We start from the raw sequence: 25743 nt of genomic DNA, 5'->3' as shown, positions 1-25743 counted from the left end.
ATAATTTCGATCTACGTAGGAAGTTGGTTGTCTGCCTCGTACTAATGAGTTATAAATGCTAGTTTCAAAAATTTTTTTTTATTTCAACTTATTATTGATGATTAATAAATATATAATTTTAACCGCAAATTACCACACTAGTAATTAAAGATTAAAACTGAATTGCCAATGACCACTTCAATAGTTAATAACGGTTGAAAATAAGGATTTTGTATTTAACCACCACGAGTTGTGGATTAAAAGTACCTAACGTTTTTATTTTTTTATTTTCCCATACTTAGTTAGTATTTGCAAGACGTTTGTTTTTCATTTTATTTTACATTTAACGAATCAAAAGCTTTGAACATCTAACATAGTACTCTTTAAAAAAGTTGAGAATTTTTTTTATCGATAATAATGGCGCATAAAAATATTTCAGTGTATTCGAAATGAGACGCGACTAATAGCACCGGAGAGTCCTTAGAAAAGTAAATAAAGTGGCTGAAGTTGAAACTAAAACCTCTACCATGATGTAAGAATATAAGGTGTGGCGTTCCCAGGTCTCATTTTCGTGCCGTTCTGCGCCTTCCATCGCGACGCCATATTTGAGGGAGATGTGACTACTACAGCGCCGAAGAGCCTATACAATGAAATGAAGTTGCCAAAGTTGAAATCAAAACCTATTTCCCCCATTCACCTCAAAGTGAGACGTATATATATATATATATATATATATATATATATATATATATATATATATATATATATAGACATACGTATGAATATACAATTACGTCAATTGATGAATGATTACCTATCTAGTCAGTTTTTCCGTGTAAATATTCACGAATTGTACGTTTGGTCCCTGAAACAACTGGAATGAAAATATTGAAATAGTTTCACGAGTTTCTTGATGTTAATATTCATTATAATTTAAAAGCTTTTGAAATTTGTAGACAGACATGGCGGCACGATGGAAACACATTCTACAATGTAAAAAAGCATCATGTGGCAATAACTGAAACTAAAACCTCTTTCTTGCGTCTCATGACGAATAACATGAGATTCCATGAATTATTGGGATCGGCCCTTGAGAACCTTCTCTCGAAACTTTGGAATCACACCACAACGTGTAAGCATAGAGAAGCTGGTGCAATACGCTTTGCTAGATTCTTACGTATGCTATCCCACGTCTCTACCACCTAATGAACCATCTAACCCACCGTACGGGCCTTTTAAATATCCATTGTGATTTTAGAGACTATTTGGCCCGACATAATATAGCTTCCTTCCTCATGATGTTAGCACCGGAAAAATTTACTGATAATCATCAGGATTAGATAGTTAGGTAAACTCGGATATTTTTCTACCGAATCTAAGCTGTTGACTCCTCAAGTTCCTTCGGCTGGTACAAGGCTACAGCACTTTAACCACTAAGTGTCATTAAAGCTATTCCTATACATAGAAGTATGAAACCATAAATGATATCCAAACTGTTAATATTACCATTAAAATTTTAAGTACAACGTCAATCAACAAGTACAATATTAATAATTTTAACCACCAATTGTTAATCTTATGACTAAAATTATTGAAATTCTGTTACTGACTGACGTATTGCTATGTTGCACATGTTTCAGGATGGTTCTCAGTGATATCTGGAAACGGGACGGCAGCAGGAGCCAGAGTTTACCGGAGGGTCGAAACGTTGGTACGAGCCGGAGTACCGGCGTTCCTACTAGCCGCCCCACTCAGGGCGTACAGCCTTACACATTCGAAAATGGGTAAGTCCATTCAGCCACTGCTGCCATCATCAATAGTACTCTTCCACACGTATTACACAGACATCGTGCATTTAATCACGCAAGCTCCATCGCACCCTGTTAGCTCAGCTGTATGATTACTTCAGCAGTGCATGGGCACGTGATTTACGGTATATGCAAGGTAATACAAATTCAGGCGTTGAAGTCTCGAACAAAGGCTCCCGGCTCGCGCATTATTTATCTGTTATCCTTTCGCTCCTCTGCCCACCGGCCCTTTCAGCATTTATTATTAGTATATGAGCTGCCTATCTGCTTGCCACAAAACCTATAGTACCTAGATAGAAATCTGACCAAAAAGTTTCTCCTGTCATCGCTCGTTCTTCCCGTTTCTCATTATAAATTTTTACCCTACCTCACACTGTATTGATCCGCTGAGATTTTTTTCACGATTAACTAGAGATGACTGCAATGATACTCACGACTTCATCCTGTGTACAACTTGTCAAACTTTTCCTAAACTGAAATTTTTTAAGACGAACAGCTTAAGTATACTGTCTATCAACGTGCTTTTTTTTTAACTTTACGAAGACTGGGCTCGAATCTGATTAAAAATAAATTGTAGGTAAACAAATAAGGCACTATACGTTTTTAATTTTATTAAATTTACGTATGCATCGATCACATTTACAAAGCATGCAAGATTCACTTGTTCGATCGCAATTTATTAAGTCCAAAAAATATTGCATAGACTTCTTCAAATAATGATCTAGAGGTCATAGTTTTTTTAGAATCGCATAAAAATCATTATGAGCTTTCCAAAGACACATAATTCTTGTCGAAATATTTTGTTTAAAGGTATCCGACGGAACATTAATTATAATTAAAAAAAAAAAAATCTCGAAATTTTTAGCTTTTCCGCACAAAACTTTGCGTACTTCAACAGTGGCAATCAAAAATCGTTTGCTTGTTTTTGCTTTATTTCTTGTGATAACATTATACCGATGCCTCGGTCAAAGAACTAACACAAATTACTTAACAATCGTCAAACATTAAACTCTTTTATTTTAAATCAGTGAGATAGTTGATGACCTTCCTCATCTGGGAGAAGAATATGATAATCAAGTTTTGTGTGGACATTACTCATATACAGGTTTATCAATGTATCGTGATCTTAAGCATACACGGTAAAACGCTGTATAGCATAAAAAACTCATAACAGAAGGAGTGTCGTGAAAAAAAGGGCTGGATAGGATACAAAATTGAAAAAAATTAATAGACTATAAAAATTTAATAAGTAAAGATATCACATAAAGAATTTAACATTTCAAGGATTTATTTTTAAATTGATAAAATTAAATTGTTAACTAAATAATGATTAAACGTAATGTGCGTTACGGCAAACTCATTGTAATAAAATTTGACGAACAAAAAAAAAAATCTTAAAATAGTGGACCTTTGAAAAAAGTTATAAATCGTTATATACCAGTTTGTTTGAGGTTAATCTCTTTCCGAAAAGACGTAAAATTTGATAAGAATGGACCTTTAAAATATTTGAGAATGTGAAGCCAATTTGAGCACTGTTAAGTCAGTAAGACTTACAATCATCTTTTGCTAAGCTTCAGTAGACTCAAATAAACGGTGAAGGTACAAAAGTTAAGAATTATAATTACGTTAGAACAATGCATATAATTTTGCAAATGTTTTGAGCATTCGCTATGACATGTAAGCTTGTAGATTTTCATATCGGTACAACGTGAACAATCCATCATGGTATGAGGCGATTTTTTTTTTTTAATAATGAATGAATAATGCTTGTTAAGCCCTTATAGCATCTGCATATACGGTTCATATGCCTACCTGCGCGTGAATATACACGTGTACCACTTACTTTGATTGTAAGCATGTTCATTACTGTAATGGGTATTTTGTGATCTTATACAAGCATAAAGTATGAACTAAAGGTGACACACAAAGACAAATTGGGAAACCCTGCATACGTGCATAAAAATACACAGAGGTACGCAGTATTTGACAGAGTTGAATTACTCTGAAATACTTTTTATTTCAGCTGTAATTCAAGTTTTCCAACAATTTAATTAATTTACTATAATAAAATATCTCAACTAAATACTCTTCTTACAATTGTATTTAAAATAGTAATTCAAATAAAATACTTAAATTAATATTTCATTTCAAATAAAGTAGTTCAGTCGTTAAAAAATGTTTAAAAAAAACTTATTATTTTTATTTAAAACACTGTAATTAAACTATTTTATTTGAAATAGGAACTTGTATTTAAATATAATAAATAATGAATAAAACATTTAAATAGAAGGTAGTTTAAACACTTTATTTCAAATAAATTGTACCAAATACATTTTTATTTAAAACACATTGTTTCAGATACACTTGTATTTGATAAAATATTCGAAATAATTTGCTTAAATAAACTTGTATTTTATTTAGTTATTTAAAATGCTTTGATAAACTGCAATGGTATTACAATATATATTTAAATATTGTATTTCAAATACTAATGTATGAAATCAAATCGTTTCGGGACAGCATCAGTATGGGTTTTTCCCGAATGATTGATTTCCCACTTACAATACATTCATCTAGCAAATGCGTAGTGGCTCCCTATATAATTTCAGTAATGTATGTATGTACAAGCGCTGCAGAGGTTGATAGAGATTTTTAAATGTCTCACCAGGTACCAGAATGTTTTTTTACAAAACACAAAAGCTCTCAAACTATACGTACAGTTATATCCAGTTTTCGGCTTAAAAACGCTGTATAATGGTTTTAAAACAAAGTTTTCATAAACAAATTAAAAATTTTTATGAATTTACAAAATTTGTATATGGTTGGGTTTGGGTAATACCAATAGACATGATAATACATGATAGTGCTGATTTTGCTTTGAAACATTGTGTATTATGTTTAGATATGGCCATACAATAATACAAAAAATTTAAATTTTGAATTTCATGGTAACGCACTTTGTCGTGGAAAATTAATCAAACACGTTCAAAAATTATACTTTTATTTGACTCAATTATTTCAATTACTTTATTAAATACAAATATAGTTAGTCAAGTATTTAATTTAAATATTTGAAATACAATTAATTGATGAAGTATTTCAAAATAAAAAATTTTAAATACAACTTTATTTGTTGTGAATGATTTTAAATACAAATGTTTTTCAACAAATAAACTAAAATACTTCCATCAAATACATTTGTATTTCGTTATTAGAAATCCATTGACCAAATATAATTGTACTTCAACTTTTTTGTATTCAAAACATATAATTTGAAATCTATTTAAAATAAAGTATTTAGATTTTTTAAATTTTGTTTAATGTATTTAAAATATTTGAATTACAACACCATCAGTATTTATTAAAATAATTCTAAATATTGTAATTAAAGTATCAAGTAATTGTTACTTTATTTTGAAAAAAAATTTCATTGAATTAATAAAACGGTTATTTTTTTCCAAATGAAATAGTTTTTTTTTTTTTTTTTTAAATAATTAATACGACTTTGGCCAAGTCTGAAAATAGACTTACATGCTACATTACTACTGTTGCAGAAAATGGCAATTTGCGGGCTCACTACACGAAAACGACGATCCGAGCTGGCGAAGTGCTGCGGCTACTGGCGGTTTTCCAAGACATGAGGCGCGGTAGCTCGGTGGCCTTCAACATAACGGGTGGTTTCTCGGAGCGCGACCAGTACGCCCAATGCCTTGACGCCCACGGCCGAGAAGTGTTTGCACCATTGTCCGCCCGGGGCGAGTTTTATGCCGTCTGCCTCGGTGATGGCTCTGCCGGCGGCAACCTCGACACTAGCAGTGACGCTCTTCTCTACAAGGTTTGTGCTTCTCGCCCTTCTCCAATTTTCGGGGTACGAGAAAATCTTTGATTTTCAAACCAACAAGAACCAACTGTTTATCGAACACTTTATACATTTTAAAGTATTTCCTCTATTTTCAATAGAGCAAAAATTTCAAGTCCTGTACATTGATTTTTAGGTATACCAGCGTCACATCAAGTTGCTCAATTTTCGTTAACGTAAAAAGCGTTGTCATCTTCATTATGAAATATAAAATTGATCCAACTATAAAATCAAAATGTAGAAAAATCAATCGAAATGAATCAAGGAATTCTTGAAAAATACCACTTCTACGTAACGAAAAAAAAGCGATTTAGATTTATCCACGTAAGTTAGTGTAACATTAAATAAAATTACAACTTGTGCAACAAATTATGAAAAAATAAGTACATTATATACTTTGATAAATAATATCCTGCTGTATGTAACATAATAATTAAATAGATTAAAATTATATTTACTCTCAACAAGTTTAATTTAGTTTTTCGTTGACGAATCATAAGTAATATACGAAGAGTGAAAAACCATTCAAATCCGTAAGATCGATGTGCAATATTGTCTTTGAAATATTTTACAAAACTTTTTATGACTACCGAGACAATGGAGAAAAAACCAGGGATCAGTTTGGTGTATACGTACCGTGGTAACATGTTGTGTTCAAAATTTAATTATCGCTTATCAAAATACACAGTAGGTAGTGCTCATAGCATTGACAAGACACTTTATAAACTCACGGTGGAAAATTGGAGTTGGGCGCGATATAATTTGAGAGTAATTACTTTCTAAAACGATTTCCTATTGCTTGACTCGCTTGTTTTCGAATTTGATATTAATTTCGTCGAACGATTCGTTTTCCTGTTCAAATTTCACTGGTAACAAATACTAATGGTTTCAACAACACCTACAACAGCCCCAAGCCCTGAGCACGGTTAAACCTGCACGAATGCCGAATATAAGCTGATAAACAATTCTTCCTATCGATAATGGGCCTCCTTTTGCCAACCATCGTGCCCTGACGGTTGGTAACCGCCTTCACTTGTCTCCATTGTTTCGATCTGTACGGGCAATTTAAAGCTTATTGGAATGAACGGAGAATGGAAGCCTTGATACACCCGTGTTGAGGAAACAACAAAAGCCGGTGTCGTGACCCGTTATAACAATCACTATGCCATCCATCTCGTATTATTGTATTGTTTCTCTTTTTTTTTCTCCCCTTTTTATCAAACAATTTAACGTCGCACTCGAGGGCTTAGCGCATCATACAGTTCACTTTCCAATTAAGCTTGATATACGTCGACGTGCATCGGATTAAATAATGTACACGGTGTTGCGGGATCAAATGCAAAGTGAATGTTGACGTTGATCGTACTTTCAACGCACATGCCACATACGTTCGAAATGAATATAAAAATCAACTGATTAAAAGAAAAAATGGATTGCAGCTACAGTATTAATTGCTGAATCAACTAAGATTTCACACTGTTCGTGTACAGGTGCACCAGCTTGCGAGGCGGCAACTACCGCTGCGTGTGCGCCTGATAGCCGGTCCGCTGCCGGTGCCACTACCGCGGGAGTACGGAGGCCTGATGCAGCTCGAGTTGTCAACGCGGGGGCCCATAGTTCTCGGCTGCCTCGTGCCCGAGACGCCGGTCTACAATCCGGAGATGCTCGAGCTCCTGGTGGCGGGCAGTGGCGCTCCTAGGGTTCGCCGGGCGAGGCTGGGCTACCCCTCCGAGGCTCGCCTTCTTGCCTCTCCCAAGATGCAACGGCTCCTCACCGCCTGCAGGTACATAGTATATGGTATACAAATATAAGAATGTAAATAGTTTTCCTCTCCTGGATCATTTGTCCTTTTTTTTTTTTTTTTTTATTTATGTCCGCCTGTTCACTGAAGACCGATGATGGCGAGGGATATAAAAAAATTTCAATATTACACCAATCAATCACAATTTACCAATAAAAACAATCTATTGCTCGTTTACCCGTTTCAACACGCCCCTCTCTCCCCCCCTAACTCCCACGTTGACAATCAAATTCATAGAATTTACTCCCTACCCCCCTGAAAAAGTGACGTGGATTTTTATTTTTTATTTTGCATTGGCTTGACCAATCTATGGAAGTGCTGAATACGTTCGTTAGAGCAAAACGTTTAACCACTTATAAATCGTCTAGTTTTGATGTTGAACAAATTTCAAGCTCAGTATGAAGGTGATCCGAGTTGGTAATGCAGAGACGGGCAGTATTCGATAGAGTTGAAATACTCTGAAATACTTGATTTCAGCTTTAATTCAGGTTCTCCAAATACTCAATTACTTTGTTTAAATTAATATCTGAAGTAAATACTCTACTTATAATTATATTTAAAAAAGTAATTCAAATATAATACTTAAGTTAACATTTCATTTCAAATAAAATAGTTCAGTCATTAAAAAATATTTAAAAGAATATTTATTATTTTTATTTGAAATCTACTAATTAAACTATTTTTTTTTTTTTAAATAAAATCATTAAATACGTTTGTACGATAAATGTTAAATACAATACAAGAGCAGAAAGTAGTATTTCCTTTTAATTATACGAAATGCATTATTATTTGAAATACATTGTTTCAGGTGAAATTGTATTTGATGAAGTTTTTGAAATAATTTGCTTAAATAAACTTGTATTTTATTTAATTATTTAAAATACTTTGATAAACTACAATGGTATTACAAAATATATTTAAATATTGTATTTCAAATACGAATGTATGAAATCAAAGCGTTTCGGAACCGCATGAGTATGGGTTGTTCTCGAGTGATTTCCTTACTCACAATACCTTCTCTCGGTATGCGTAGCGGCTCCCTGTATAATTTCAACAATATAAATGTATGTACACAAGCACTGAGGTTGATGAAATGTTTTTTAACTGAATGGTTGCTCACCAGGTACGAGTTTTTTTTTTTTTTTTAATACAAAAGCTCCAGGACTAGAAGTAGCGCCATCCAATTTTCGGCTTAAAAACTCCTTATAATGCTTTCAAGACAAAAATTGAATGTAAAAATAAAAAATTATCAATATTCATTCTCAGGACTTGGAACCTAAAATTAATGTGTATATATACACGTTTGTATTCATATGTACAACATATATCTTGTAGCAGCTGCTTTTTGCACGAGAAATTCACCTTGTGTTCTTTTACAAAAATTTTATATGGTTGGGTTTGGGTAATACCAATAGACATGATAATACATGATAGTGCTGATTTTGCTTTAAAATATTATATGTTGTATGTATATATGGCCATAGAATAAAATAAAAAATGTAAATTTTGAATTTTATGGTAACGCTCTTTGTCGTGGACCACTACTTTTTTAATTCAAAGACGCCCTGGTAGAAAATTACTACATAAACTGGCTAGAAACTCGTTAACGTACATGCGTAAATGGGCTTATAACATGTTGACGAGTTTCTAGCCAGTTTATATAGTAACATTTTTACGTTTCTACCAGGGATTTAAAAAAATATACTTGTATTCGACTCAATTATTTCCATTACTTTATCAAATACAAAATTTATTTAGTAAAATATTTAATATAAAATACTTGATGTACAATTAATTGACTAAGTATTTCAATTCGAAAATTTTTAATACAATTGTTTTTGGAGTCAATTATTTGAAATACATTTGTATTTGATTAAATAATACTTTAAATACTTCTATTAAATACATTTTTAGTTTAAATACGTTATTTAAAATTCATTGACCAAATACAATTGTATTTAAAGTTTTTGTATTCAAAACTTATTATTTGAAATCAATTTAAAATAAAGCATTTAGATTTAAAAAAAATTTTGTTTATCGTATTTGAAATATTTTAATTACAACACCAGCTGCATTTGTTAGAATTATTTTAAATACTCTAATTAAATTTTAAATAATTGTTACTTTATTTTAATAAAAGTTTAATTTTATTAATAAGCCTGCCTTTTTCCAAATAAAGAAGTAACTTTTTTCATATAATAAATACGACTTTGCCCGAGTCTATACTATACGTACACACATATATACATGCACACAGCTTGGGAAAAGTCGTATTTGATAGATGAAAAAATATACTTTTTTATTTAATGAAAAATAACTGTTTTATAAATAAAATAAAATTTTTTGAAAAATAAAGTACTATTTACTTGAGATTTTAATTACAGTATATGAAATTATTTTAGAAAATACTGATGATGATTTAACTAAAATATTTTGAATACGAAAACAAAATTTTTTAAATCTAAATACTTTATTTTAAATAAAAATACTAAATATTTTTTTAACAATTTTTAATAACAATTGAAATATTTGATTTCAAATAAAATATTTCTTTATGTATTTGATTTGAACTACTATTTCAAATATAATTGTATTACAATATGTAGTTCAGATATTTAATTTAAATAAAGTAATTGAATATTTGGATAACTTGAATTAAAGCTGAAATAAAGTATTTCAGAGTATTTAAACTCTTTCAAATATTGCCTATTTCTTTTTTGTAATAAAGTTTTTTGTCTAACTCATGTATTATTATAACCTGGATAGGCTCAAATTTTTGTAAGTTATTATGTCGGTTTGATATCAATGCAAATTCGATGGCACATACATTGGGATAAAGAAATTATGCCGGCATTTTTATATTTTTACGAAAAAAACCAGTTTTTTGCGATAACTATACTTTTGCATATACATTCAACATGTTCGCGTTCAAATACAAAGTTTTAGATAGAAGTATTTTGAAATCAAAATAAAGTACAACTTTCTGTATCGCAATACAGGTGCTCTGTAATGCAAAGTAGGTACAAAAATAGGGAAGAAATCATTTTTTCCCACGAAAGACAGGAATCAAAATTTTGCAATAAAGTTTTCCATACGAAAGTTCTAGAATTCATGAAAATAAAGCTTTATCGTTTAGTAAATTCCTCTCCATAATATCATCTTGACACTCTAAACGGTATAATTCGTTTCAAAAAGGCCGAAAGTTTGTTATATACAGCATCAAACTTTTTTACATTACGTTTGTGGGCAAAAGTGTTAAGTATAAAAGTTGGAGACCTCATAAAAGTATACATTTTCTGCTGCGACAATTTTCGTCTATGGTCATCCTAATAATTTAAACAAATAAATTGTACTAAAACATCTGAAAAATCGTTTTTTAAGCATATTATAACTGTTTAGCGTATCCTTTGCGGAGAAAGTGTTTATCACAAAACTTACAGATTTTTTAACTTGTAATTTTTTCTTCATAAGATACATAACAAAATATCAAACTTCTTTGGGTATGATATTGGGCTGTAAAAGTGGTCTCTAAAGAAATCCTTTAAATTGTTACTTTTGCTCTGGTTATCCGTAGATTGGTCATACTTTAAATGCAAGACGAATAATGTTTTTCATACATTCATCCGCTCGTTTAAAGATTGGGTGGTTCCTTTCATTAATCAAAAATATTTATGTCTCGTGTCGTTTTAAATGATTCATTTGATTGACATAATGGTAATACAAATTTTTTTGTATTCGACTGCCTACCACCTATTACATCCGTAAAACGCAAGAGCTCAAGGATGCGTAATGGCTTAGACCGAGCTTATAGACCGATTTTAGATCCACACTTAGTGAAAGGGAACATCGCGTATCTACGATGTCAGTGTTACCCTGTCCTCTGCCCATGCTTTGAATACTTTTGATTTGTATTCAGGTATTGCCGTCTTTAATGTCACAGAAGCGTTAGCATCAGAAAAGTTAAAATTTTTCATCAACTCAGGGAGTAAAACTCCGTAGGCATGCATCATAATATTTTTGAATAAATTATCATGATAGCTGTCATTGCCGTGAATTATATTTATATTAAAAAGGTAAATGATCCCGTAACTGAAGTCTTTTTTTTTTAACGTGGTTTGTTTACTAGTGTTTTCAAAAGTTTAGATGCATTTAATAGTTACAATATTCCATTAAAATAATTTACAGTGATAGTATTTGATTATACTTGTTTATCTTTTTACAAGAAACGGCTGAAGGCAAAAAACTCTGTTTAAAATCTATGAACAGTTATTATTTAATATTGCCCTTAATATACAACGTATAAACATGATTATGTTTACTAAAAAAAATTTTTTAATTGTTTTTGTTTTTATTTACATAAAAAATTGCACACGCATAATTTGATACCGTTTGAAAAGATAAAAGAACATGTAAGAAAAAAATATGAATAAATTTTATTGTATGTAGTAAGAAGTATGGTACATGTTAACTTACTGAATAATAAAATATGAAAATGATAACAACGAAACATTATGCTTTCTTTCAGTAGAGCGATGGGCGATCGCGCGACGGAACCGCGGGTGGCCCCGCAAAAGCTACACTCCGAGGATGAGAACCTAAAGGAAATGCACCTGAAAAAGATCAAACCCAAGCCCGAGAGCAAACCCATCCTGCAAAGTCTACGCGAGGGTTTGGAGCAGCTAAAGAAGCCAGGCCCGCCAACAGCGGCGGTCGGCCGCCCAGACTCGGAGGCCCGGCCACGCAGCGCCAGCGCCGGTCCCGGCCCCACCCCCGGTGCCGGCATCCTCGAACGCATCAACAAACTCCGCAAGGCCGGCCGCAGCCGCAACCCCGCCAAGAAGTCGGCCTCCTTCACCTTCGCGGTACGCCCCGAAATCGCCATGAAGACCGTCCAAGCCCAGAAGTACTCAAGCCTCGAACCATCCGAACCCCTCCAGCATCCCAAACAGCCGACCCCTGGCAAGTCGCCCGTACAACGATCCGTGTCCACGTCGGTCCTCGAGGTGCCATCCGTGGAGCTCCAGCCCAACTACTCGCGGGTCCGGGACAGCCTGGCGGGAGCACCCCAGCCTACCCCGGCCCCGCCGGACCACGAGTCCCTCGAGCGCCGGCACGCCGGTGACGACATCTACGCCGAGATCTGCGAGAGCCCGGCTGTGGTGGGCCGCCAATGTCCCGGCAGCCACGTCATGGCCCGCGTCAAGATCCTCGTGCGGGACGAGCAGCCGCGCGAGCAACAGTCCCTCGAGCTCCAGCCGGCGGTCGACCGCATCAAGATATTCGTGCGGAGCAGTCCGGAGTCCCCCGCCGACCGCAACGACGCCAGCGTGCATCAGAACGACAGCGAGGCTATTTACAACACGGTCTTCTGACCCAGACCGTCGTCCGTCTCGCTAGCGACCCGTCGTTGCTGGGCTTTTCGACTATCGTTGTTATTACTATTATTTTTTTCGTTTTTGCCAAAAATTTCGAAACTCGAGTATCCAAGACTTCTCTTTCGTTGTGATTCGATTGCTCGCGCTATCCTGCCCTTCTGGGCCACGGTCGTTTGCTCCGTCCAGTTGTGACATGTGGATTGACTGTGCGACGCCCAAAGGGGGACGATAGCTCGAAAAATATTTTAAGGAAGCGACGCCTCTCATCTACCTGCATGATGGAGCGCCGGTGTAATTATGTACATGGTACTAGTAATTCTTAGTTGATCCGAGTTTAAGAGAGTAACGATATATTTTAGAGTACTTTATCCATAATGTGATGTGCCAGATTTGTCCTTGCTATTTATGCGACGAATGTAAAATGCAAATGTAAAACGATATAGTCAGAGCGCGTTCTTTAACACCAAAGTGGTGCTGTACTGCTTTGTACATACTTGGACGTTGTTTTATGTAATACAAACTAACCACGTTGAAGTAACAAAAGATATTAATTTCTACTATCTGTAACAATATAGGTAAGATAACGAGAAAAACATGACGATAGTCGCATTTAATGAAATAAAGGAAACCAGACAACTGGTTGAAAATTCATTATAAATTTATTTCACGTCTTTTTTTAACCATTCTTAATCCCTTCCTTGTTGCGATATTTTTTTTTTTGGAAACACTAGTAGTAACTTTTTTCTTCAAAGAGGGACGTTCTTCGATGGCTTGTTTCACAATGTCAATTGCTTTATGAGAATTTTGTTCTAGCGATATTTGCAAGGAGGAATCCAAATATTTCCCAGAAAAGTTTTTTGGGAAAAACGGCTTTTTCAGAAGTTTTTCCAACTGATGTCTTCTAGCTTTCAACTGTCGTTTTGTATCAGCTGTTTCCATCTCTTCCATAGGATGATCGCTAAAAATTAAAATTTACTTTAGTAAGTACGTTTACCAATAAAAAAGTTTGAAAAGCTTCTGCTTACAACTCATCATCATCAAGTAAGAGATCCATTTCCTTCGCTGCCTTTTGCAACCAGCTCTTCTTGGTATTATCTCTACGACATGTCAGTTCCAGTTTATCGATTTCTCTTGCAATATTTACACGTTCTTTAACAGCAATCAATAAGCGATCGATGACAGGAAAAGTTGGCAAATCTTCAGCTAAAATTTAAAAAGTATATGTAGTGAATTACAAAATTGTTTGAAAATTTATTTCGTTCACTCTGTTAAAGGTGTGAGCACAAAAACAATGTAAAAAGAGCAATTTCTAATGAGTCATAATGTTTTTTTCACTGTACAACTTACGCTTCACATAAATTTGAATACTCAAACAATGTGACCACATTAATACTAAAAGTGTTTACTTACTTCTGTTCAATGTCTTGCAAAGGTTGCTATAATGGTGCTTTTCAGAAGGTTCCATCATTAATACAGTGATGCCTTCTTTCTGCGCTCTCGCTGTTCTACCACTTCTATGTACATAAGCCTGAAATAAGATAATTAGTATTATTCCATTCAATTCTTCAATTAAATGTGTCTGGTTTCTACATTTACCTCAGAAGTTCTAGGGACTTGGTAATGTATAACGTGCTCAATACTAGGTATGTCTAATCCCCTAGCAGCGACATCTGTTGCTATCAATAGCCCATTGTTGTTGGCTTGGAACCTTTAAATTTTAAAAAGCATCAATACAAGTAATCAATAAACTTTTTAATTGCCTTAAATGAAATATTTTGTAATGATAGTGCATAATTTGTTATTTCCTCACCTCTCAAGATTCTTCAACCTTTGTCTTTGTGGCATGCTAGCATGAAGAGGTAAGGGTTCGCAATTCAAAATACCAAATAAAGTTGCTAATCTTTTTACACATCCTATACTGTTACAAAAAACTAGTGTACGTCCAGTATGTCGCTTTAAAAAATAATACAAATAATAATCTTTGTGATCTATGGTACACGCTATGCGACACTCTGTCAAATTATCGGCAGTACCTAGATAAATTGTAACAAATGGAAACTGAATGACAATTCCATTTTATACCGAACAACCAAAGAAAAATACAAGAAAAAAAATTTTTTTTACCAGTGCCCTTGGTAACATCAATTACTTTTGGATTTTTAATTTGTAGCATTTCAATGACTTTCTGAAGCTTCTGGCCAGGCGTCAATTTGTAAATTTTACTTCTAGAGTTACGAATTTTCTTCCTTTGCAAATAATCAGGAAGCTCGTGCACCAATGTCAGTGTGGCAGAAAAAACAAACGTCTGTCGTTTACCGGAATCTTTAGAATTTACCCTTTCTATAATACTGTGCAGCTCCTGAAAGTGTCCTTTCTCTAACATTCTGTCAGTTTCGTCGATGACAAGGAATCTGAAAAATAAGATAATGCAAGAAATGAGAACCAACAGCAAAGTTTTGCTGTTCTTAACCTGTATACACTGACCGGATTGAGTTAATTTGACTAAGATGAGGATTTCTTTCATCTATCAGTTCCCACAGTCGACCAGGAGTCGCAATAACGATTTCAGGGCCATGGCTTAGTATTCTTTCCTGTTTGACTGCTGCCATACCGCCAACAATAACAGCAATCTTACCATTGAATGTAAAAACGAACAAGTTAGAAAAGAAGGTGAGTAGATAAGCAAGGATAAACAAGTCAATGAGCCCACCTTGATATCCGTATATTTTGCTGCCTTGGTCAAATGATCTTTGATCTGGATGGCTAGCTCCCTGGTGGGGGTCAAAATGAGAGCGTACAAGGGTTTCGTCGGCTTCGGGGCGTCATCCTCAAACCCCTCGATGCTGACGTTGTCGATAACCTTGACCAAGCCGATTCCTCTCTTCCGCAAATCTGGTAATTTTTCACGCAAACCAGAGCTGCCGCGGTCGCTCATCTGTTCTCTATCCTCCTCATCACTCGAAGACTCGCGCTCGTCCAAGCTCCGCTCTCTGAATTTTCCACTGGCACTAGGGACCAGCTTACCTTGCCTCCTTTTGAGTTCGATGATACCGTGTAGTATGGGTATGCCGAAGGCCAGGGTTTTGCCACTGCCGGTCTCCGCTGCGCCTAGCACATCCCTACGACCCAGGATAGCCGGCGGCAGGGCTAGAGTTTGAATCGTCGTTGGCTCGCGGAAGCCTTGCTCTAGTAGAGCCTTAGCTATGACTGTAGGCACCCCCAAGGCGCTCCAGGCTTCGTCAGCATTCCGCGCGCTATCCGTGACCATCTCAGCTTCATGTTTAATCTTCATGGGACAAGATTGGCGATTGACACTTACTTTAGGGTTGCAGTTATAGCTTTTTAATCTCTGTTACAGTTAGTGTTCAACGGTTTGTAGCACACGTTCAAGTATGCGCTCTACGACTGTAAACTTAATTACTTTGGTACAATTGTCACTTTCCCTTAAATGAGTCTCTTGAACTTTTTTTGTTTATGCGTACTTTATCCTTTGAACTTAAAAAATCATTCGTGTAACAAGTAACAACTGTTTAACTGCAACAATCAAGTCCTTAGTGCTCTATGAAACAGAATCCTAATCCGAACTATGCACAGAGCACGCTGACTGATACACCTCATTGACCTCATGCCTCATGTCATGTATACCCAGTAACCCGTGGGTCTACAGTCGACGAACTCCGAATACTCCGATACAAAACGCAAAATTGCAAAACACAAAAGAACAAGACTCATCGTGATCGTCTGCTGGTGAATCGACCAAAGTTAGGGCTCGGGCACATGGAACCGCGTAAAGGGTAAAGCGCTGTGGGACCAAGAGCTGTGGCCAAAGGGTAGTCAAAATTTTAACCAGCCGCCACATTCACCAGAATTAAGGAACCTCATAATTCGTAGCGGTTCGAAATATTTTGATCATATTTCATTTTGGTAAAGAGTTATGTGGTAATTATAGTTGTGCCATACAATCTTTTTCATTGACCAGCCGCAACTTACATCAATGGATAGAAAGTGGAAAGTAGTCAACTGGAGGTGTCATTTGTGGCAAGATTATGATCCATTTTTTTCACAAAAATCGACCTCCAAAAGTAAAGATAAAGTATTATTATCTATAATGTTATCTATAATGTCTCATCTATGATCTTAGACAAGTATCATAGATAAGATCGGGTAGAGGGTCTATATTTTTGAAGATCGATTTTCGGGTACAAGATACATTCTGATCTTGCCGCAATCGGCACTTTTGATTCACCACTTTTTATTTTTATTCATTAGTGTACAATGCGGCTGGTCAATTAAAAAAATTAAATGGCACAGCTATAATTTTCTTTCTTTTTTTTTTTTTTTAAAGGTTCTGACCTCGCTGAGGTATGAACGACAGCTATAATTAGCACATAACTTACTCTTTACCACTATAAAATATGACCAAAATATTTCGGATCTCCACGAATCAATAAGTTCCTCAATTCTGGTAAGAGTAGCGCGGACGCGAATTTGGAGCAAACGATCAATACAATCGGGCCGAGTCTACGAGCTACGAGTATCAAGACGGAAGTCTTCAGCTCCGGCTTGCATGACAGTGACGATAGATGACGTTAGAACTCAGAGATTGTAGGGCAAGCGTGCTCGAGACAGCGCTCGGAGACAAAATATTTTTTCCGAGGATGCAAGGTTTAAGTTGGTAGCACCTTGCATCTCCGATTCCAGTTCCCAAGTCCAAACCGCTCCCATTCTAAAGCGCGAGAATTTGAATTACAATTTATAGACACTTGAAAAAAAAAAAAATGTATAATCATAGGGAAGCCAGTGCAAATTGCATTAGAGAGCAGTAATGTATAATTTATAAATATATTTGTATTATTACTAATACATAACCTAATATTTGATTTCAATGAGGCTCTTTTACCGTCAAGCTTGAATCAGATGAAATCAGACATATTTATATTGTTACCTACGAGGTTGTATCAAAGTTATTGTTGATTCTGTTAATTTCAAGTAATATTTTTATACTTTGGTGTAAAATATTTTGCCTTTACTCAAAAAAACCCAACTTGTAGCGATTAATTTAAAACTTATGTGTGTTTTATAACCACACTTGTTTTCTTGGATGACAAATGGATTGATTGTACGTTTGTATATTAAAGCATATATATTTTTGTTATCAGTACAACAGTCACTGTACCAAATTATACGAAAAATTAAATAGCACAGCATGAAATTTTTATCAGATGTGAAACAAAAACCAAAATCATAAGTAAAGTGGTGTAAAATTTATTTTAAAAAAATATATACATATATAAATATTAGACTGTTACAGGATACGTATTCATGACAAACTGTATCGATTGTAGAACTTAATTGGTTTTAAAATTTTGCAAAGACTACTTGTGTTACTAAAGATGTACATCATTTTGGAGCAAAAAACAAATTGCACCAAATCTTACATGTAACGATATACTTTTCAAAGAGTCTTACAATACAATTCAATTATATGACATAGAAAATCACATATTCTGTTTTACAAAAAAAAATATATACATATATTAAGTACATCGATCTGTACCGATTTAGTTCTCTTATATTTACATACTATACAAGTCACGCACAACGGGTAAAACATAAAATGTCCATTTTTGGCAACGTGGTCAACAACATTGGGAGACCACTGCCTTGAAAATATCAAAAAAAATCGGATGATGGGTCGACATTAAATCTACAAAATCCGGCTTATTGATGATATTCTTCGCATTAGTCGCGATAAACCGAATAGCCCTGTGCCTCAACCTGTCGACGTCGTGTCTATCCGTGAGGACCATGTACTCGACAACGTTGTCGGCGCTCACTTTTTTCACGAGTTTGTCCACACACATCTTTTTCAGCTGCTCGATCTGGTACTTGTCCGCCGCGTACAAAAGGTCAACAGCCACGTCACCCAAACCCTTGACCTCCCCGGTGTACATGAACCGCAGCATTTCCCGCAGAGTTTTGTACTCAATGTCATCGACGTGGATGATGCTCGTCTTCTGCTCCACCATCAAAGTGCGGAACATACTGGCGAACACCGGACTCTTCACCGCCAGGACGCACCGGTGGGCGTACATCATTTTACCACCAGCCACGACAACCACGTCGCTGAACTGCTCGTTGTCCAGGAGCATCTTGTAGTCGTCGAACGCCTTGGCTTTTTGCCGCAACAGAGCGTACTTCTTCGGGTGTTCGTCCAACTCCTCCCAGTCGCTTCCCGAATCGTCGTCCTCCTCGACATCCGTCGTCAGATAAACGTCGACCTTGTGGAACCAAAACTCCACCATGAACACCTGTGGCCCGGCCCTCGTGTCGAAGCAATCGCACTCCAGCATCGTGGACTCGCTCGACCATTCGGTCCGTGAGAATTGGAAGCTCCGCGTGCCCGTGTTGTTGAGGAACCGCACTTCCACGTCGCCCTCGATTTTTTCCTCGTTTTTCAAATTACAATGCAATATCTGTTCGTATTCCGTTTTTTCGGAAGACTGTGCAAACGGGAACGATTGGGTGGTCAGTTGAAGCTGCCACTTGTAGCCCAGACAAGGGTCCTTGAACACTGGCGACACTACTCTCCCGTTTTGGCTGATGTCGCTCAGGAATACCGTCCATCGGTAGTGGTTCAGTTTCTGACCGATCACGCCGGACGTGCAATCGGTGTCCAAGTTGAATGATGCCATTTTTTTTCTTGTATTGAAGTCGCACTGCACAACCAGTCCTTGGTCAACTGTTTGTTTTGGTATTCTTTGACTGATGCCTTTGCGATGATTTTCAAAAAGTGAATATTCGAGGTGATACTCGTGGAACAGAAAACTATTCTTTGACACTAACTTATTGTGGAGAACATAAGCTACGACTGATGCCTTTGCAATGATTTTCAACGTACAAATGTAACGAAGTGAAAATGGATATTTATCATCGTTCATTTAGTTGGTCGTTAATAGCCAAGTCGGTCTTGGGATTGGTCAGCTACCTGATAAGCGCTTAATGAATTTGGCCCCGGGGCCTTTCTTTTAGACCTCCGCGTGCGCTTTCGCTATGAGGTGGCGTACAAACTTCATGCCATAAATTACGTCAACTGTTAGTCCGAATTCGCTTCTCGACTTTCTAAGCGTTCATCGACAACTTTCTTCATGGCTATACTGATAAATGCACATACTATGCAATCAGCCCAATGCGCCTATCTTCGAATATCTTGTATTTACCAATATTTGAAACTTTTCGCAAGAATATTGAATCTGACGGCCTTTATTTGTCAATTGTTTTAGCAAAACTTGGTACAACTGATGGAGTAGTCGACAAAAGATTGGTCTGGTTACTTGTAGGAAACACTACAAAGTTTTTATGGAAAAAGATATTAATATAAACTAGAGTTTTACCAATGTGCAAGCTTATAAGGACCATAAAGGCTTTAGGCAGTTTAGCCCTAGAGCCATTTACTGAATGAAGTTTATAGAGCGGCTAGTATATGTTTTACATCGTGTTATTGAATTGCAATTTAAAAACTACTTCTTAAAGATAAAATATTAATTAATAATTCTTAATTACTCTGTTTATGTGCTTTCTTGACTGGTTAGGATGCATTTTTCGTTCTTCCAAATAAAATGAAGGAAAAAGTAATTGTTTTACTTTTTTGTCGTAAATTTTATAAATTTAGTTTTTTTTTTTTTTTCTTTTTTTAAGTCATGGGGGAACTATTCAGAAAAAAATTAATGAATCAAACGAAAAAAAAAAAATTGTCAATTTATTGTTTGCAATGGTAAAATAAAATTTAAATACTTTTCTTATAAAATGCAAGTGCCATCCTGTTAAATGTTTAGTGATGATTGTTGTTTTATCTTGCAGAGTATGAATTTTTAAGGTTCCATATGTAATACAGAGTGGATAAATCTAAGCACTTCTTCACGTAAAAGTGTTGTATTAGTTATGATGCGTGCTGCCAAACCCATTGTAATAAAATGCGGTCCCCTAATACATTTGACACTCGTTTCTTATATTTCCGTAATTAAATCATCCGTAGTATTTACCAATATTGTTCGATTTATAAAATTCATGATTACATTTTTGTTTGCAGATTTTGAAAGTATCATATTCCATTTATAACTTACTGAGAAAATCAAATCAGTGAGTCGATAATTTTCATTGAATTTTTAACAAGCCACAACATCACAAACCAAATTGTGCGTGTGTTAAAAAAAATAGGTTGTACTTATTTAAAATAAATGTATTACAATTATAAAATTGATGCTGTCAACAATTAATAAAAACCCCTCTAACGGCTTGTCATAAATATTTTTAAGAAATTTTTTTTTCTTGAAATACGTTTTACATGTAACCACAGTTAAACACAATTAAAATTAAAAATCGATTTCTTCTCCTACGTGTTAACAACGTCAGTGGTCTATAACAAGCCATGAGTCATTTCATTTTACGTCACTACGTTGCTGCCTAATATTAAATACTAAGTAATCTCGGATCGAAAGTAGCGATAAGTAACGACTTGTACTGCTTCTCTTTATTTAGACATTTAAACACCGAAAAATATGTTTATGTAATTTATTGAAATTGTGTCGTTAACTTATTACCAATATTTATTTTAAATATTAACTTAAAAACTTCTTTTCACTATTTTAAGTATTAATGGATGCCTTTTATACCTGCCAGCAACTGCATTAAGTAGTGACAAATATTGGGCTATATTTGGGTTATATTTATATAACGATTGGGCTGATTGCATAGTATGTGCATTTATCAGTATAGCCATGAAGAAAGTTGTCGATGAACGCTTAGAAAGTCGAGAAGCGAATTCGGACTAACAGTTGACGTAATTTATGGCATGAAGTTTGTACGCCACCTCATAGCGAAAGCGCACGCGGAGGTCTTAAAGAAAGGCCCCGGGGCCAAATTCATTAAGCGCTTATCAGGTAGCTGACCAATCCCAAGACCGACTTGGCTATTAACGACCAACTAAATGAACGATGATAAATATCCATTTTCACTTCGTTACATTTGTACGTTGAAAATCATTGCAAAGGCATCAGTCGTAGCTTATGTTCTCCACAATAAGTTAGTGTCAAAGAATAGTTTTCTGTTCCACGAGTATCACCTCGAATATTCACTTTTTGAAAATCATCGCAAAGGCATCAGTCAAAGAATACCAAAACAAACAGTTGACCAAGGACTGGTTGTGCAGTGCGACTTCAATACAAGAAAAAAAATGGCATCATTCAACTTGGACACCGATTGCACGTCCGGCGTGATCGGTCAGAAACTGAACCACTACCGATGGACGGTATTCCTGAGCGACATCAGCCAAAACGGGAGAGTAGTGTCGCCAGTGTTCAAGGACCCTTGTCTGGGCTACAAGTGGCAGCTTCAACTGACCACCCAATCGTTCCCGTTTGCACAGTCTTCCGAAAAAACGGAATACGAACAGATATTGCATTGTAATTTGAAAAACGAGGAAAAAATCGAGGGCGACGTGGAAGTGCGGTTCCTCAACAACACGGGCACGCGGAGCTTCCAATTCTCACGGACCGAATGGTCGAGCGAGTCCACGATGCTGGAGTGCGATTGCTTCGACACGAGGGCCGGGCCACAGGTGTTCATGGTGGAGTTTTGGTTCCACAAGGTCGACGTTTATCTGACGACGGATGTCGAGGAGGACGACGATTCGGGAAGCGACTGGGAGGAGTTGGACGAACACCCGAAGAAGTACGCTCTGTTGCGGCAAAAAGCCAAGGCGTTCGACGACTACAAGATGCTCCTGGACAACGAGCAGTTCAGCGACGTGGTTGTCGTGGCTGGTGGTAAAATGATGTACGCCCACCGGTGCGTCCTGGCGGTGAAGAGTCCGGTGTTCGCCAGTATGTTCCGCACTTTGATGGTGGAGCAGAAGACGAGCATCATCCACGTCGATGACATTGAGTACAAAACTCTGCGGGAAATGCTGCGGTTCATGTACACCGGGGAGGTCAAGGGTTTGGGTGACGTGGCTGTTGACCTTTTGTACGCGGCGGACAAGTACCAGATCGAGCAGCTGAAAAAGATGTGTGTGGACAAACTCGTGAAAAAAGTGAGCGCCGACAACGTTGTCGAGTACATGATCCTCGCGGATAGACACAACGTCGACAGGTTGAGGCACAGGGCTATTCGGTTTATCGCGACTAATGCGAAGAATATCATCAATAAGCCGGATTTTGTAGATTTAATGTCGACCCAGCATCCGATTTTTTTTTATATTTTCAAGGCAGTGGTCTCCCAATGTTGTTGACTACGTTGCCAAAAATGAACATTGTACGTTTTACCCGTTGTGCGTGAATTGTATAGTATGTAAATATAAGAGAACTAAATCGGTACAGATCGATGTACCTAATATATGTATATATTTTTTTTTGTAACACAGAATATGTGATTTTCTATGTCATATAATTGAATTGTATTGTTAGACTCTTTGAAAAGTATGTCGTTACATGTAAGATTTGGTGCAATTTGTTTTTTTGCTCCAAAATGATGTACATCTTTAGTAACACAAGTAGTCTTTGCAAAATTTTAAAACCAATTAAGTTCTACAATCGATACAGTTTGTCATGAATACGTATCCTGTAACAGTCTAATATTTATATATGTATATATTTTTTTAAAATAAATTTTACACCACTTTACTTATGATTTTGGTTTTTGTTTCACATCTGATAAAAATTTCATGCTGTGCTATTTAATTTTTCGTATAATTTGGTACAGTGACTGTTGTACTGATAACAAAAATATATATGCTTTAATATACAAACGTACAATCAATCCATTTGTCATCCAAGAAAACAAGTGTGGTTATAAAACACACATAAGTTTTAAATTAATCGCTACAAGTTGGGTTTTTTTGAGTAAAGGCAAAATATTTTACACCAAAGTATAAAAATATTACTTGAAATTAACAGAATCAACAATAACTTTGATACAACCTCGTAGGTAACAATATAAATATGTCTGATTTCATCTGATTCAAGCTTGACGGTAAAAGAGCCTCATTGAAATCAAATATTAGGTTATGTATTAGTAATAATACAAATATATTTATAAATTATACATTACTGCTCTCTAATGCAATTTGCACTGGCTTCCCTATGATTATACATTTTTTTTTTTTTCAAGTGTCTATAAATTGTAATTCAAATTCTCGCGCTTTAGAATGGGAGCGGTTTGGACTTGGGAACTGGAATCGGAGATGCAAGGTGCTACCAACTTAAACCTTGCATCCTCGGAAAAAATATTTTGTCTCCGAGCGCTGGCTCGAGAGGAAGGGAGAGATGACCTGGGCAAAAGAAATAGACGTTATTGCGTGTGCTGTACTCCCGTTTATTGAACTGTGGTCCGACTGTTCAAGTCGGTAGGCGCAGTTAGACTGACTACAAGTGTGTAACCCACTCTCTCTCTCCTCTGCTAGACTCGTGATTCTAGCCTACCCTGAGCTATGTGGTAGGGGGGAGTCCCTATACAGCCCCCTTCAAGTTTTAACGTAATTTAAAACTTATACTGTACCAACCATTTAACTTAAATTTTTATACATTTACCATGTTAACTGAGAGGAGAGAGTAGTTGTAAGTACAAACTTTTTTACAATACATTTAAATGCAATTTTTTCGCTCTTAACAACTTAAACATTAATTTACAAGATTGAGTACCAATACGACAATCAAAAACTTTCTGCTCACTCGGCCGCTTACATTTAACTAGCAAATAGTCCCTGCCGAGGCGACCATCCGGTAATCCAGTAAAAAAAATCGATGAATTCTTTTTGAAGCGCTTAAACGCTTATACGGGCTAATCAAGATTGCTGAACACTGTAAATTCGGATGACGCCTGACAGAAACGATATTTACATACGGATGTTGATTTTTCGCTTTTAAACCTAATCACCATACAAACATTACGCACGCATATGTACAACTTTTTACATAAGTTCGCTAGCCATCTGCACTCGCCTCGCTAAAAGTCACTTTTTTATTCTGACTAATTGCAGGTTTTTTTCTGAATAAGTTTTGAGTACATGGCGTATAGTTGGGGGTAGGTTCGGTACCTTAATTTCGTCCGGCAATGGTTGCCACTGCGAATTTTCGAATACAAAGTGCGCAGGTTTTAACAATTCTGTGGTCACGACCTTAGGCGGGCCATTTACATCGATTTTAAAATTCACCTAGGACAGACACTCAAGTACTTTGTAGGGTCCCGAGTAGGGCCTTTCGAGAGCTCTTTTATTTAGATTGGTGCGCATAAAAACGTACTCGAATGTGCGCAAATCTGCATAGTAAAAGGCGCGTTTTTTATATTTTTGCGCGACCGGAACCGGTCTAACCCCCCGCATACTCTCCCGAAATTCCTCCAGAAAGCACTTTGGATCGGGGGTAAAATCATCGTGGAGGACGAATTCTCCAGGTACACGTAAGATGGTTCCGTAGAGGTACTCGGCAGGCGAGCCCCCGGTGTCCAGTCGCACGGCTGTGCGCAATCCTAACAATACAATCGGCAACTGGCGCAACCAGTTTTTGTCGTTGTGGCACATTAACGCTTTTTTTAACTCGCGATGCCACCTCTCGATCATACCATTTGCAGCTGGGTGATAAGCCGCAGTCCGAATTTGCTGGGTACCGAGCATACTCAGTAGTGCTTTAAACAACTGCGATTCAAACTGAGACCCTTATCGATCGCTGGTCAGCGTCTGAGGAGTGCCGAAACGTGAAACCCAATGCTCCATGAATGCACGCATTATGGTCCTGGCCGAGATGTCTTTTAAAGGGATTGCCTCCGGCCAACGGGAAAATCTATCGATCATTGTCAAGAGATAAATATAACCATCGCAGTTAGGCAACGGCCCCACGATATCGATATGTACATGGGAAAAACGTGTGT

The 25743-nt window shown here is 36.3% G+C and overlaps 3 protein-coding genes across 3 annotated transcripts in view; 1 reads left to right on the top strand and 2 right to left on the bottom strand.

Moving 5' to 3' along the window:
• Window positions 1–13448, top strand: part of LOC149376094 (uncharacterized) — a 67930-nt gene extending 54482 nt beyond the window's left edge. Inside the window, exons 2-5 of the mRNA XM_089590940.1 lie at window positions 1620–1763; window positions 5342–5622; window positions 7137–7429; window positions 11973–13448. Coding sequence (XP_089447066.1) covers window positions 1620–1763; window positions 5342–5622; window positions 7137–7429; window positions 11973–12819 — 1565 coding nt within the window. The 3' untranslated portion in view covers window positions 12820–13448. The remainder of the gene's footprint in view (window positions 1–1619; window positions 1764–5341; window positions 5623–7136; window positions 7430–11972) is intronic.
• A 14-nt stretch (window positions 13449–13462) lies between these two features.
• Window positions 13463–16563, bottom strand: LOC149376093 (ATP-dependent RNA helicase DDX24-like). The gene is made up of 8 exons (XM_089590935.1): window positions 15533–16563; window positions 15307–15452; window positions 14947–15233; window positions 14633–14855; window positions 14419–14530; window positions 14233–14350; window positions 13848–14025; window positions 13463–13780 (listed from the first exon to the last, which is right to left on the bottom strand). Exons 1-8 carry the CDS (start codon window positions 16112–16114, stop codon window positions 13474–13476), a joined length of 1953 nt encoding a protein of 650 aa, XP_089447061.1. The 5' UTR covers window positions 16115–16563; the 3' UTR covers window positions 13463–13473.
• Window positions 16564–25030: 8467 nt separating this feature from the next.
• On the bottom strand, window positions 25031–25489 carry LOC149376092 (uncharacterized). The gene has a single exon (XM_089593289.1). The coding sequence runs from the start codon at window positions 25487–25489 to the stop codon at window positions 25031–25033; it is 459 nt and encodes a 152-aa protein (XP_089449415.1).
• Between the last annotated feature and the right edge of the window lie 254 nt (window positions 25490–25743).

The sequence above is a fragment of the Copidosoma floridanum genome, unplaced genomic scaffold (assembly GCF_036245765.1).
Source record: "Copidosoma floridanum isolate Cflo_tuat_1 unplaced genomic scaffold, Cflo_Japanese_pri ptg000001l, whole genome shotgun sequence".
Classification (NCBI taxonomy): domain Eukaryota; kingdom Metazoa; phylum Arthropoda; class Insecta; order Hymenoptera; family Encyrtidae; genus Copidosoma; species Copidosoma floridanum.
Note: the sequence above shows the minus strand (reverse complement) of the source record. Positions and strands in the feature narration are given on the sequence as shown.

Excerpts from the sequence above, each read along its gene's own strand:
- LOC149376092 (XM_089593289.1), bottom strand. The coding sequence starts at position 25,489 with ATGCTCGGTACCCAGCAAATTCGGACTGCGGCTTATCACCCAGCTGCA.
- LOC149376093 (XM_089590935.1), bottom strand. The coding sequence starts at position 16,114 with ATGAAGATTAAACATGAAGCTGAGATGGTCACGGATAGCGCGCGGAAT. Across the intron at positions 15,453-15,532 it reads CAAAATATACGGATATCAAG|ATTGCTGTTATTGTTGGCGG; the intron begins GTGGGCTCATTG and ends TTCAATGGTAAG. Across the intron at positions 14,351-14,418 it reads AAGTCCCTAGAACTTCTGAG|GCTTATGTACATAGAAGTGG; the intron begins GTAAATGTAGAA and ends ATCTTATTTCAG.